The sequence below is a fragment of the Lepisma saccharinum genome, chromosome 8, assembly GCF_977018435.1.
Source record: "Lepisma saccharinum chromosome 8, izLepSacc3.1, whole genome shotgun sequence".
Classification (NCBI taxonomy): Eukaryota; Metazoa; Arthropoda; class Insecta; order Zygentoma; family Lepismatidae; genus Lepisma; species Lepisma saccharinum.
Window position 1 is genome coordinate 54673263 of NC_139236.1, and position 15978 is coordinate 54689240.

At 37.0% G+C, this 15978-nt stretch overlaps 1 protein-coding gene across 1 annotated transcript in view; it reads left to right on the forward strand.

Annotated features, from left to right (window-relative positions):
* LOC145991785 (pickpocket protein 28-like) overlaps positions 1-15978 on the forward strand; it is a 65384-nt gene that overhangs the window by 22804 nt on the left and 26602 nt on the right. The window contains exons 2-5 of the mRNA XM_083127836.1: positions 4421-4550; positions 5257-5454; positions 9060-9213; positions 12707-12831. Of these exons, the coding sequence (XP_082983962.1) occupies positions 4462-4550; positions 5257-5454; positions 9060-9213; positions 12707-12831 (566 nt within the window). The 5' untranslated portion in view covers positions 4421-4461. The remainder of the gene's footprint in view (positions 1-4420; positions 4551-5256; positions 5455-9059; positions 9214-12706; positions 12832-15978) is intronic.

The window sequence follows — 15978 nt, forward strand, 5'->3', positions numbered from 1 at the left end:
TCCAACGATGCACGTGGGCACCAACTTCCAATGGTGTAAGGGGGCACCAACTTTCAACAATTCACAGGGGGCACCAACTTCAAATGATGTTCGGCACTCAGCAATTTTTAACGATATACGGGGTGCACCACTTTTCAAAAGTGTACACATAATTAATAAGAAAACTCTTTATTCATTTTGTAAATTACATGTTACGAATATAATTTGCTCGAGCATTTGGGGGGGGGGGGCACGTGACCCACCTCTGGATCCGCCAATGCTACTTAGTGCCCAGGTTTTTTTTTTATTATTATTATTTTACGCATAGATATGCTAATTGGGACTGAACCTATTGTTTAAAAAGGAATTCGAACCACTATGTGCCTCCACCGGGTATTGAATATGGACCCTTTGATTACAAGGTGATGACTTACCATTACACCATCAGGGAGACCCACTTAATGCCTAGGGTCAGGGTAATATTTCACATAGTATATGGGGGGGGGAGTATTATTTCTCCTCTGGTTGCTATTTTTTGGTACATTGTGAAGGAGTAGAAGTATATAATTTATATTCTTTACACAATACTCCGATGCTGGAATGAATTTGTTTGATATTTTGTTTTTAGTCCACTTTAGGTAAACTTAGGATAATTGGGACTGGACGTACAGTTTAAAGTAGAAGCTGCACCATCGTGCATCGGATCTCAACCTGGGACCCCTTGATTACAAGGAGAGGCCGTAATATCCTGATGCTTCGATAGTAGTTATTGGACAATTTTTAAATACTACACTGCTTAGGATACTCGGAGAGGTCATCTCCTTGGAAAGTATCCCATACATGTTTCCTATGTGGAAAAATGAAAGCATCCCTTCCAGAGAGTGGAGAGATCTCTAGATTATTTGTAAAGTTGTTTCCCACTTGGAGAGAGAGAGAGAGAGAGAGAGAGAACAAAAAGAAAAACAGAGTGCTAAGATGTAACTTGTGATCCAAGAGGCACCTTGTAGTAATTGGAGGAAGGGACAGATGTATCGTACAAAGTCTAAATATTTGAGGAATCTTTACTACAGGCTACAATTGCCTGTGGCAACTCGCTTGGTTAAGCAAGCGGTACACAAAGGGTAAAGGGCTGACACCCCAGATAAATGATGAACCACTCATAACATGCATGCAAAGGGGGCTTGCTCCTGTGAAATAAGAATAGGGTTACCAGACATCCGGATTTTCCCGGACATGTCCTACATTTTAGCCTTATGTCCGGCGTCCGGGAGGAATTTGAAAAATATCAGAAATGTCCTACATTTTGAGCGTCACATAATATTAATTAGGAAAGTAGGTAACAGATAAAAATCATGCAAGTTACAAGTCTATGGACTTCGCTTCCAAACCCAATGGTGAAATTTATTTTGATTCAGTCATTGCCCAAAATGAAAAAGTTTGTCCTGCTATCAAAAATACGGAAAAAGGGAAGCATTTAATGAACAAAGTTTTGTAACCACTTTCTGATAATGTCACTGTTCAATGCCTTAGCAGAATCTCTTGCCTTAGGGTTTATACTGATGGAACAAGGTGTTGCCATTCTTATTCAATATAATTTGATTGTAAAGCAGGGGTATAGAGAACAAAGTTATTCAGGGTGTCTGCCAGTCAAGAAAGTCATGGTAGTCAAGAAAAAGTAAAGAAATCAACAAATAGGTCAAGAAGTCAATACAAAGGCAATAAATTTTTCTTGTGGTCAAGAATTTTTGCTATCATAATGACTGATTGGTTGATTTAGTTTATTTTACTTAACTTTTTTCTGTCCCTTTGGTTAATTGCGAAAATGATAATGAATGGCGGTAAGGTAAGATGGATGAAGGGACAGTCACAAACATATAGGGACAACCGACACAAGCCCCTCATAAGATTATACTGGCTTGAGTCCGGATGCCAAAGCCTTGCTCATCCGCTAAACACAGTTCAGGATACATTAATACGAGAAAGCAGATCTAATCCTCTTCTTAAATTCAGCTTCAGTTTTCACCTTAACTGGCCCTTTGGTAGGGGTTTTCAATAACTAAATATTTATTTTCTTAATTACTAATGAATCCAATTTTACCTAAGTAGGGGTCGGATAAATAAATGTTAAGAAAGATGGGAAAAAGGTCTAGAAAAGTCCAGAAAAAATCAAGAATTCTGGATGTGTTATTTTGGTAGACACCCTGTTATTGAACTAAAGACTACCCAAGATGAAACTTCTGGAACTTTAAACTTCTCGAATTTTAAATTACGGTAATTGCTGAATATTTGTTTAACATTACAGGTCATAATTCAAATGTTCAGAGAGTACTTTTATTACCATCAGCCCAATAGACTAACGAGAGAAATTATTTTTTCATAAAGTCTGTAAAATGTCTGTTACTGGTCCCTATAATTTCAAAGAGTATGACTGTCCACTCTAACATAAATATACAGTAGTTTGACTAAACCTGAAATTTTGATAAAAATTCTTTCCTCAGAGAAGTACCACTTAAATCATGTAGTAAGAGGTTCATTGATTAGTATGATTGCATTTAATTTAAATTAATAATTTGAAATTTTGCATTTAAAAATTCATTAAAAATTCATTTTTTTAAAACTGAAAAGTGTAATTTTTTCTCAACTACTTTCTAACGTGAGCTATAGAAATATGTATTATTTATTGAGAATGTTTTGTGTCATTTTGACTTAATGTCCTACATTTTGGGACAGCATGTCCTACATTTCCCTTACAGCGATCTGCTAACCCTAAATAAGGACCCTTAATCATTTGATTTTAACACTTCGATGGTTGACTGGTCTGGCAGAGTTATAAGAATGTAAGAATGAGGATTAAGGAAAGTTCGTTTACCTGTGGTTTCCTGTAGCATGAAGTTCTTGTAGAATCTGTAGATCCAGATGTGATGACTGATGACACGGTCCCTGAAATAAAACTTTGATCACGTCCCACTCCCTGGAGTAACTCTTTACATATCGGTCGATAATCAACCCATACCTTGAAGACAACAACTGTTCACATGATAGATTTCTAATGACAACTGGGAGTGAGAAATATTCTCTCGAGCTATTTACGTGAAATTTGAACATTTGAACTTATTAATTTATGATGCCCAGGGTCCTGGTTTCGACTCACGCCTGCGGCATGATACGGTATATCATGTAAATATCACCAATATCTTCCATATCCATAATACGTTTCCCAGATTGTTGGGAGGACATATCACCATGCCGTGAATGAAGGATCCGCCATGGCAGGTAAGGAACCATGCTATATGTTTACGCAGCTGCCACTTCGACATTGCTGGCTACTAGCAGAAATCTTAAGGTAAAGCTTATTGTGATTTAAGGTGTACCATGCACCCGAGAAGAAATTTCAGTTGTCTGCTTCTAATGAAATCAAATAGGGAGGGAGGCACGGTACCTAGACAAGTCTTGCTCTTATTTCAAAATTTTTCTGATACACTAAGCAGATATTTACTTGATTATTTATAGATAAGGCAGATATTTTATTCATAGACATTCCAGAGTCAACCCATCAATAGCAACTGTGAGCCTATGCTGCTCATTGCGTACATTAAGGACAAAAATAAGTTTTCAGAGTGTTCGTAGTGACGAAACGTGGCATCAAACAGAAAAACTTTCTTAAAAAACAATGTTTACTTAATGACCTCAATACACTGTAAAAGATTGTACAATGATGTACTTTTTCATGTGTTTGCACTCAAGATGAGAAAAAAACTTAGTCTTTAATTTACTTATATGAGACCGAGAATTTACAGCTCGAGACAAACCATCCATAAAGCCAAGAGTAACATGTTGAAATGCATGAACATGGCTCGGGAAATTTCCATGCCAGAATCCAATGGTTTCCAGAGATCTTTCTCCCATTTGCTATGACTCTGAAGAATGCCATTCCGTAGTTCTTGCATTCTGTATAGAGGTAAGCTAAAGCCAAATGTCATCATCTCTGAACAAATGGTGGTTTGGAGTTGTGAGGCAGCTATATGGGCAGACTTCATTCAAAAGACATATAGAATGCTCCAAACAGAGGTTCAGAGTACTGCTTCTATCGGTCATGACAATCTTAACACTTCATGTTGAATTTTCCAAGACAATCAATCCCAGTCTTTCCACCACTATTTCCCTTCTATCTAGTTGATATGCCCCCTAATCCTCAAGGTTTCAGCAATAATTCCCCACATAACAATTACCACTAAAATGGCTGCTTTTGGATCATACAAGATTTCTCATCCTGATGATACCAGGTTCAAACACATACCTAATTGGTGAAAAGAAGGCCATGTCTGATTCAAATTCTTTGCACAATTTGTGCAGATCTGCATTACTGTATACTTTGGAAGATCAATGGTGCAGCACTGTCTAAAGATATGGTTACTTAAAACTATTATATTTTCCTTTACAGTTTCAAAAATATACTAATGTTGCATGTACTGAAGACAAAAGATGTTGGCATATTTTGTGAAGGTTTTGGAGGAAACCACATTCCATGGAGTGGGAGAAATTGTGAGGAAGACCCCCACCTTCAGTGAAAGGTAATGCATAATTATTTATTAGTAAAAACTTGTTGCATATAAATACCAAATTAATTTGTTCTATAGGTCTCTAAAAATGTTGAAGCAATACAAAAAAATCAACTTAATTTTATTACATCTGATATGATGGCCTCATGCTTAAAACACTACATATTTCTATGCTAGAATCATTCTGCAAATTTTTGTACTGTGTGTTGTTCTTTTAAGTCCACTTTATGCCTAGATAGGCTATTCACAACTGGACCTAAAGTGCAAAGCTTCTGTGTGTCTCTACTGGGTATTGAACCCATCAAATAACAATGCAATAGGGAGGGAAGCAGAGGTTGGGATCATTGGATGTCCCCCATACTGAAGATACAATTGGTACTTAAATGAGCTTTTGCCTCATATATATATTTACATGATATTATACCTGTAACACTTCTCAAAATTTTCATACCACCATAACTTTTTCACTAAGGTCTAATTTAGACTAATCTTGATGCTAAATATACCTTTATATTTCTCTTCAAAACGTCTTTACATCTCTTTTGAGTTTTGTTAATTCCAGAGATATTGTCATCAGTACTACATACAAACCATAGAACATAAAGCTACTTCCTCAATCTAGGTTATTATCAGTATCTTTGAAGTATTTGTAATATACTGTATTGTGCAATAATTTGTGAGTAATAAATAATAAAATCTTTTACTTTTCTGCTTACAGATTATTTTGGCTGGTTACCTTCACAGTATCTTTTGTGTGTTCTCTATACCTGATCAATGAGTCTTGGAGGAAATTTCAGGACAGTCCCACGATTGTTACAATAGAACGGAATTTCCATGAATGGAAAATTCCTCAGCCTGCCATCATTATATGTCCACCTAATATCATCACAACAGATTACATGGATCTAGTTACAGAGTAGGTAGCATGTTTATTTCAACAGTTGCATACCCATGTCTGTCAAAATTCAGTCTACGGTTTACAAAAGACCAATAAGTGTTTTGAAACATCTACTGTTTTCAGCTGATGAATTGTACTGCTAATGTCTTCTACTGCTTTGAGTAGCTAATGCTTTCTACTCTTCTTGGTAGCCTAACCATGTACAGAGTGGGCGAAAAGTCCCTACCCACTAGAGGTCTGCACGGGCTCGGGCCTAGGCCCAGCCCGGCCCACGGGCTGGACTCGGGCCATAAATAACCAGAACTTCTCGGGCTCGGGTCGGGTCCGGGCCTTGTGGCTATTTTGTTAGCGAATATTGTCTTCGAAAAATAATTTTTAATTATTGAAATTATGGTTTACTTCGAGAATGAGAATAGGAGCATTTTTTAAATGTCTCATCATTTGAAGGACTGCACGACCTCAGCTTTGCCGTCAGGTGTGCACGCGTTTCACTGTCACCAAGCTTAACCGCCACCCAGTCAGAGCGGCGCCAGGCGAGCAGTCAGCAAAATTTGGGACTTCCCCTTTCCACAGCAAGAGAGTGTGTATCGTTCATTCGTCAGTCAAGTGCCGGTGTTTGTTGTTCTGTTGTATGCGCTCGGGTTTTGTTTTTACTTTCGAAAATGAACACAGAAGAAATTAAAACTAAACTGAAGGCTGGGGAATATGTGTTAGTGTAGAATACGTGTGGAAAAAGTGACATTTGGAAAAAGTTTCGAGAGATAAAGAAGAGGGATAGCGATGAGAAGATTTGTGCTGTGCAGTGTATGAAGTGCAATGTAGTTTTAAGTTATTCTGCTTTGAAAACCGGTAGTTCTCATTTAAGAAGGCATGTTTGTAAAGTAATTTCGGGACAAGGTAAAATTCTATCCTTTTTTCAGTCTTCCTCATCGTGTCTTCCACAAAATGTTAAAGATGAAGTTACAAAAGCATGTGTCTTTTTGTGTTGCAAAGATATACGACCTTTTGACATTGTGCAAGGTGAAGGATTCATAGAATACTCTCAGATATTGGTTAAAATAGGTTCCCAACATGGTAATGTGAACATAAAAGAATTGCTCCCCCACTCTACCACAGTGTCACGTAATGTAGTGAAAGATGCTGAAATCCTCCGAAATTCGCTGGCTCATACGGTGCAAACAATGATTGATAGGCGGGAGTGTGCTGCTACTACTGATATGTGGAGTGATGATTTTAAACACATTTCTTACATAACTCTTACTGTTCATTTCGTTAATGAGAAATGGGGGTTGTGTAGTAAAGTGCTCTTCACAGCAGAATTTACACCTGACCGGAAAACGGGAATGAACATAAAAAGAGAATTAAATCGAAAAGCAGTTTCAGTGGGTCTTGAACAAGGCAGCCTTTCTCAAATTGTTTTTGTAACGGACCAGGGAAGTAACATCGTGAGTGCCCTTCAGGCGTACATCAGATTAAACTGTTCTTCCCATCTACTTAACACAATACAGATGAACTTATTCCAGAAACTCTCGGCAGAAGTTCATTTATCGTATATAGACACACTGACAACAGAGGTAAAGGACATAGTGCGGTACATGAAAAACACAGGTCTTACACAACATTTGAAAACTACCCTATATCAAGAATGTGAAACTCGATGGTACAGTAGGATTGACATGTACAAATCTTTTGATGTCAACTACAATGACATTGAAAATATTCTTATCGAACACCAGGAAGAAGGGAGAATGGCACACGTTCAACGAGATATCCTGAGAATGCTTATCGAGTTTCTGGAACCATTCAAAGACGCTTCTCTGCAATTAGAAGCAGATACATACCCCACACTACCACTTGTGCTTCCTTTGCGATTCAATTTAATACATCACCTTAAAGAACAGAATCTCTCAGATCCAGAGGATCTGTTGCAGTTAAAACAAATTGCATTAAATTTACTCGCAGAAAAGTTTGTTTTGCACAAATTTCATAAGATTGCTTGCTTCTTGTGGCCTAATTTCCGTCAGTTGAGAATGCTTGAAAATACAGAGAAAGAGGAGACAAGACTCGATGTGTGTTCCTTAATACGGGATCTAAAGAGCAAAGAGCCAGAATCCCAATGTAAAGATCATTCTCAGCAAAATAGTTCTTCTGTCCCTTCTCAATCTCAAGTTGCCAAAAGACTAAAAATACTGGATTTCACGTGTATCGAAGATGAAAATATTGATGCCCGAAGTGAAAACGAGGCCGAAGAAATTGAAAAATATTTAAATCATAGTTATGGTTCGGTTGACATTAAAGACCTACTGGAATGGTGGAAAGATCACGAACAGGAGTTACCGTATTTATCGCGGCTTGCCAGACAATTCCTATGTATACCAGCTTCAAGTGCTAGCAGTGAAAGGAATTTTAGTGCAGCTGGGTTGCTGATCCAACAGAGACGAACCAGCCTCAGTTCTCGAAGTGTGGACTCTGTACTTTTTCTGCACAGTAACATGGGACACTAACCAGTAACCAGTCAGTAAGTAGGCCTACATCTTTTTTTTTTTAAAAGTAGCGCATGTTTTGTTAATATTTGTTTCACCAATAGTAGATGTAGCAAAAGTAACAGTATATTTTTTCTCATCGATTGTTTACATTTTCTTATAACAGCTAGTTAATGAAGTACAACAGTGCCCATTTTTTTTTTTTTTTCAAATTCTGAATTGGAAAGTAATTTTAATTATGTTTTCGGGCTCGGGCCGGGCTCATGTTTACTTATTATCGGACTCAGGTCGGGTTCGGGTTTCTTTTCCTCGGGCCGGGCCAGACTCGGGCCTTACAATTTAGGCCCGTGCAGACCTCTACTACCCACTGCTACACAGTTCGAGGGCTGCACACAGATGTTTTAGATTCTTAATCATGTAAGCATTGTTTCATTATTGTTTTTTGTGTATTGAATAATAAAAGCAATATGTAATACCTAACAGTTAATTTATTACTTTGTCCTAATACACCTGTGTAGCAGTGAGTAGGGACTTTTCGCCCACTTGGTGTTTCCAGTAACAAAATTGTACAACTAATGTCTTTTATTGTTTTCAGTATATCACCATATACAGTACAGTAGTCCTACTGTCGAGGTGCAGTCGCCATACAGTAGATCTACAATTTCGTTTCAGTACTTTTCCTAGTTCACAGTAGAAGACAGTTGAAAACAGTAGAATTTGTCTACTGTAAACAGTAGAAACTTCCAGCGGAGGGAAGTCGTGATGAGACTCATACCTCCTCCTTTGGTCCAGTATGCCACTGCATTTCACTGAGAAAATTACATCTTTTTTGTCCTACGTTTAAAAGTTTTTGGAGCGACTCTTTCTTATACAAATATTTGTTTCTAAAAAAATCTTGGGATATTTTGTAAAAAAACTAGCATCAAATAGAATCACAAACACTCATGAAAACGTAATCAATGAAACAAACTTCATAAGCGTACAAATAAATCACAGCATTTTGTCATTTACGTAAGTAATTAGTGATGATTTGAATTAATAAAGTTCAAGTAGGTAAATTTCTTACCAATTTGAGCCTTGTGTTATTCATTATATGATTTAAATGTTCAAAACTAATTTGTCAATTGTTCTCTCCTTAAGATTATTTGGTGAAGTAGATGAGGAGAAGCAAGATTACTATGCAAATTTTCTAAATGATTTTTCAAATCTCAACTCTCTCAACATGAAGAATATGATCAAATATGAAAATGATGCTTCAATTTTCAATATCAACTTAGCAGATCTGCAGATCAGGGTAAGTAGTTTCCTTTATCCATCAATGCATATTGACATTTTAAATTATGGTTCATTTCACTTTGTGAGCTGAAAGAAAGATGAATAAATCTCTAAAATGTGAGCTCATGAAATTTCCCGTTTTCCCCTTTACCTAAAATTACACTTAAATTTCCATATCCCTTCTTATGGTAAGCAAGCACATGGCACATGAAATTTTGAGTGTTACTATCTTCATTGTTCATAGTGTAACATTATAATACATACTCTTTCATAGTTCGCATGACACGAAGATTGGTGAATACATCCTTTACTCAATGGAAAAGTGCAAAATAAATTCTTCATTTCTCTGTAACATAATTTTTATTTCTTTCTGTCACCAGGAATCAGAATCCACAGTTTTCAACGTGACCATGGTGAAATCAATGCAGAATGATGGGAATATGGCATCTTTTTTAGACCAAACCCAGGAACTATCCTTGGGACAACACAACAGCAGTTGCTGTTTTCATAAACACAAATAAACAAATCCTCCAGGCCTGCAGTGGAAGGCTTTTAGTTAGACATTGATAGTGTCCATTGGCGAATGGCAATATTTCTCCCCTTTTCCCTATCCTGTAATATTTGGCTCCAAAATTCTCCATTTCTTGAAAAATGCCAGGAACAACACTTCTTTTCTGGAATGGCCAGACCAGCCTCTGTATACTGCATGTTAAGCTGCTAGAATTGGGGGGGGGGGGGGACTTGTGATCCTTCACAAATTACACAGGCCTGCGAAATTGAAGTTGTTGAAAAATACAAGAGACGTGTTCGCTGAGTTTTATGTTATTGGGTGTGCTGATTTCGAAAATGACCTCCATTTTTTTCCATCACGTCAGGATTTTTTGTAAAATCGATATCAATATTTTTGCTAAAATCCTATGTGAAAAGGAATTTTCGCGAACAATTTTGCATGCACTATCTGGCAACAGTGGTTTTGATCCATTTAAATCTATGTAAAATCGATGCTTGGTGATGCAAATTGATTTATTGGCAATTGATTTTATTTTCAGGCTCCTTGTCGATGAATCTATAAACAGCCTCCATTGATCTTTATCGTAGGTGATATTAAATTTGCTCATCAATCCGGGAACATCAGAACAATAGACCAGGTTCTCCGCTTCCTCAAAGTACTGAGCAAAGTCCTTTTCTCGATTCTTGTACCAATAAAACGTGGTTCCTTTGGCCAATAAATGTTTTTCTTTCAATCTGGAGCCCAACAATTCAGCTGCCTCTTTCGAAAGACCCAGATCTCTAGTCAGATCATTAAGTTCAACCTGAGAGAAGGGCTGAGGTGAATCGCCTCCAGAGGGCTTATATTCGGTATCGGAGCCTTGGCCGTCTGGATGTTCCGAGTCTGAAGACTCTGAAGAGATGACTGGTAATTCAGTTGGAGGCAAAAGCACTAGCACACCAGGTCCATGAGGAACGGGGCGTATGGCCGATAGAATGTTCTCAGGATAAGAGATTAGCTTGTGATTTTTTCGGTTATACCCACGAACATGGCAGGCACAAAAGTAACAGTCATCACAGTGGTTCCTCGGCTCCCTCCATGTCATAGGAATTCCAAAGCGTAAAGCAGTCTTCTTTCCGTTGAGCCATAAGCGTAGATCATTGAGACACTGCACACACAATTTATGAGGAGCCCACGATTTGTCCTGGTCTCCGAGTTTCATGCCAAAATACGAAAGATAAAGTTTTCTTACATAGTTTGTAATGCTCCTCATGCGATGTTTAAGAGCACTATATTCGCCGCATATGTAACAAAAGTCATCTGGCACATTTTCACAACGTCTCGAACTCGAAGCCATGGTTCACGAAACGCACAGAGGAAAACACCAGTTACAATTGTTTTTGTGATGCAGTTTCCACTTGTCACTGTATCAGCGCACGCACGACACTACACATGAAAGACAAATTGAGACGAACCTACAAATTTCCATGTCTTTTATCTTACTATGAACATGGTAAGTACATGATCTGCTGGGTTAAAGAGCGATAAACTGAGTCCCTCATGAGGACATCTGTTTTATATCGTTTCTGCTGCCTCCAGACAAGTCGCGAGAATTCAGTCTTACGAATAACACGTTCAGGATCAATCCAGATAAAGCTCGACACAACTGGAAGGTGACTGCCGATTACGCTGGCTTAGCGAGCGTTCCTGCACAGTCGGCGAACCAAGATAAGGATTTGCGCGGCGCTATTGGTCGAGAGCGATTGCGACAGGGAGGGAGGGACGTCGATGGGGGGAGTCACCGAGGGGTAACGTTTCACCACAGTAGAATAATGGTCAGGCAGGGAGGAAAGATATTCCATGCCTAAACAACATATTAATGGTAAATGTTCATACAAATCCAAGTACAATTAAATTTTTCAAGAAAACGTGACGTGATAGACATTTTTCTTTATTTTTTTTGAACTCAGCACCACAAAATACATAAAGTTCACCTATCACTTCCCTTGTATTTTTTTCATCGCAGGCCTGTGTTATTGATTAAGACAGCACAGGTTTCCTACTCTTGAAACACCATCATCATCTTATTGAAATGAACAATTTTATGCACATTTTCTAATTGATGTTTCTTCTGCACTTTGGTCTCTAGGTCTTACAGATAGCCTAGAATATACTTTCCTGTATTATACCTCACTTTCCTTGCCTGCGACTAGTATCAATTGATTTATGTTGTTTTCTAGTATTGCATACTGGGTAAGTAAAATGTCTTATAAGCTTTTGACACTCTAATTTTGTTCATTAAGCACTTTATGCACAGAAACTCATTGGAACTGGAATTAATAGTCAGTTTACATGGTGGTAGACGATATCTCTCCTCCACCTGATGTGGATTCAAAATTGATGAAAAGTCAACCAAGTTCACTTTTAAATTAAGGCAATTCATTTAAGCATTAGTTTATAAATGTGTTACTTGAGGAGGTATACAAACAGAATTACAAGAGTGCTTTCTATCACAAGTAGCTATAAGATCGATCCTGGGTAATGGTGGATATCTGTGTTCCTCCTTTCATTCATTTCATCATTTTCACTCATACGCATTAAAATCTGTAATATGGATGGACCGATATGAAATTCTTTCCCATCCTAATAGTGTACAAGTATAAAATTTACCGATCCAATATAAAATTGCAAATGTTCATTACCTCATTCACGGTTCATTAACCTCATAATTAATGGATGTAACCAAGAAACTGGATGGGTTTTACTTTTAAACAGAAACTGTGTTTTTAGACACTTAATTAACAAAACTAGAGCATATGAATTATGTGCTTATATAGTACAAAATGACAATCGGCTTATGCCAATAGTGTCCCGATTAATCTGTTCCATAAACAAATGAAGATTAATTGGGATTGTATATACTATATCATGTCTACAAATAATAATAACAACAACTACTTTACCACTGGTGACACATATCTTTTGATACAACTTGAGACATTAGAAATTTTTATTTTTGTAGATGAGGAACGACTTGGCTATGGAGGTCTACAGCTACCATATTTATGAAAATCTGGATGGTGAACCTTTGCCCACTCAATATGGATCCTGCATAGCTTATGGTTCTGCTCTAAATATAATATCAAGGTAATTTATTAAAATTTACATAAAAACTTTTAAGTCTTCTCTACATTTAAATGTTATTTCTGTGAAATATGAAATAGCATCTGACAGTAATTAATTGTATGTCCTCTTATTTAAATTGAAAGGGCTGTTAGGAATTCGTAAGTAGAAATATTTTCTAAAAAATGAAATTATGAATGAATATAATCCTAAATTATTGCTAGTTAGAAAAAATTACCTCTGAAATTTACCTATTAGATGAATTACAACGAATAGAAGAGCTAGAATATCATACGAATTTACTTACTAAACTTGCTTATATTAATTTTAAAAAAATACGATTCATATAAAGAAGAAAATAATTTACTCGATTACGACGATTTAATTTACTATACTTTTTATTATATTTACAATGCCAGACTGCTAATTTGGCAATTGCCAGGAGGACAGACCTTGCAGAACAAAATTTGGGTTGGTCCAAGGTCAATCTGGGCCAATGAATTTATCACATATGCAGAACCATCAATTTCCTGTGTATTTTACCCAGACACTGTTCATAAACTACTTTATTTTGGGAAACATTTTTATAAATGTGGTATCATACATTACTGAAGACTGCCAGAGCATTGAAAATTAACAATGCCGATGAGCTGGTGACCCATACTTGAAATTTGTGAAATGGCTGGAGAGAGTCAGCGGTCCAAGACATCTCTACCTATGATGCTCACTATCATTAGTTTGTTTAGCTTTTTAAGACCTTATGAGAATACATCCGTTTGAATAGGTGGCACTTTCATATATTTGAGGATCCCATTCATTTGACCAACAGTGTCAAATTTCAGGAAAATTAATTACTATATTTGTAGGAATTTGGGAGAAGATATACCACATTTGACATAGCTTGGAAACAAAGGAAAGTCTCAGTTATAGTTACAAAAGCCTGGTGAATTTTTGTCATGGTCCGATTTGATATCTCAGGATCTGTAACATCTAGACAAGCAAATACTTGTTGGTACATTAGCTTATGAAAAATACCTCAGAATACCAGAAAGAACTTAGTAGTTTGGATGTAACTACAAAACAGTGGCGTATCCTGAAAATTTGACGTGGTCTACCACAACAATTCTTATTTACTTAATACATTTATTGTACATACTCCCTCCCCTATGAATTAGATATAATAGATGAATTAGATATAATTGATGAATTAGATATAATAGAAATAAATCACCAATGCAGGCAGAAAAACAAAAACAGAAATCTGACAACTTCAAATTTTCTGGCGATTTCTGTAATATTCATAAAATTTCCCTTTTCACTGAAAATTGGACCTGCATTTTACTGCACCAAGGGAAATATTCTTTCATGTAGCAGCACTGCTGCCTCTGCCAAGTGCAGCACAAAAACAGAAAGGAACAACCAGCTTGCTCCCAGTCCATCCATACTTGATGTTTTTAGCAGTGGCATAGCATGGGCATTTCGGGTGGGGATGCCAAGTTCGAAGGAAGGGTTGGCCCTTTCTTGCTTAATAATTTACTTATGATATTAGTCGCTACAGGTATTATTTGCCTGAAGTCAGCTGGGTTTTCAATAAAACATCATCCATGCTTGTTTTAGCTAGAAAATTAGATGCCTCACTACGCCACAAATGTTTTGAACTCTGGTGTTTTATACCTTTTCTTTATACCTTTCTGCATGACGCAAGTCATTAAGAAACCTACCTGAATCAAAAGCGCCTCTGAATAACAGTAGACGTCATTGTTGTGGATGATCCAACTACTGATTGATTTGGTTTATTTTACTTCGCTTTTCTACCACTTTTGGTTAATCGCGAATATGAATATGGGTGATGATATTTATGAAGTTGATGAAGGGACACTCACAAAGAACACCCGTGGTCACTCTAGGATTCGAATCAGAGGCCTCTGTGATCTTGGTGTGCTGTGCAAAACACACTGACACGGAGGTGGGTGGATGATTCAACTATAGTACACTCAACTGATGTAACAGTGCCGATTACACAGGGCCGCATGGGTTCTGTTGTTTTTATAATTTTGGGTGTTTTACATGCATTTGGACTTGCTGATGCTGAAACTGGCATTAGTTTTCTCACATCACGCAATAATTTTTTACAATTCATGATTTTTATATGTGGGTTGTGGTATGCACGTTTCAGTGCAATTGAAGTGATTGTCGCTAGATGTCACTGGTATGTTTCAAAATTATTCAACAAGTAATAAAGACGAACAAGCTTTAAATACAGAGAAGTTTTGTTTTATTTATATTAATTAATATGTTTCTTGCCTAAATGCTGAAAATAATACTATGTAAAACATTGATATATCATTTGAAATTAATTTTATATGTAACTCTCAAAAGTCCTAATTTGCATGGTGTGGCCATGGCATCTCGTAGTTGTCTGAATAGGCCAGATATGTTTTGCTACATCTGCAGTGAATTTGTTCCACAGGTACAAAGACAGGCCAATACGGAAAACATTGACCCCGGGTTCAAAGAACATCGTACAACAACATTTAGTCAGTCCTGGGAAAGTTGTACTTCCCCCTCTTCATATCAAATTAGGGCTGATTAAACAATTTGTGAAGGCACTTAACAAGGAAGGACAATGTTTCCAGTTCATATGCAACAAATTTCCATCCCTGTCATACGGCAAAGTGAAGGAAGGTGTTTTTGTTGGACCAGACATTAGGAAATTAATTAATGATAAAGACTTCGAGGAAACAATGACTGTAGCTGAAAGAGATGCTTGATAGCATTTAAAAGTGTAGTGTTGAACTTCTTGGGGAACCACAAAAGTCCTGATTACAGAGAAGTTGTTGAGAATATGTTACTTAAATTTCAAGAGCTGGGTTGTAACATGAATCTCAAATTATATTTTTTGCATTCACACCTTGATAACTTTCCACAAAATATTGGTGAATTAAGTGAGGAACAAGGCGAACGGTTCCATCAGGTCATGAGGGATATGGAGGGAAGGTAACAAGGACATTGGAGTGTTAGTATGATGGCTGACTACTGTTGGGCATTGTACAGAGAAACGACAGAAGAAAATCACAAGAAAGTTAGGAAAGCTTACAGAATAAAACGTGCTAAACAGAACTGAGAAATATGTATTGTGTAATGATTTTCTTGTGTGTATATTATATACTG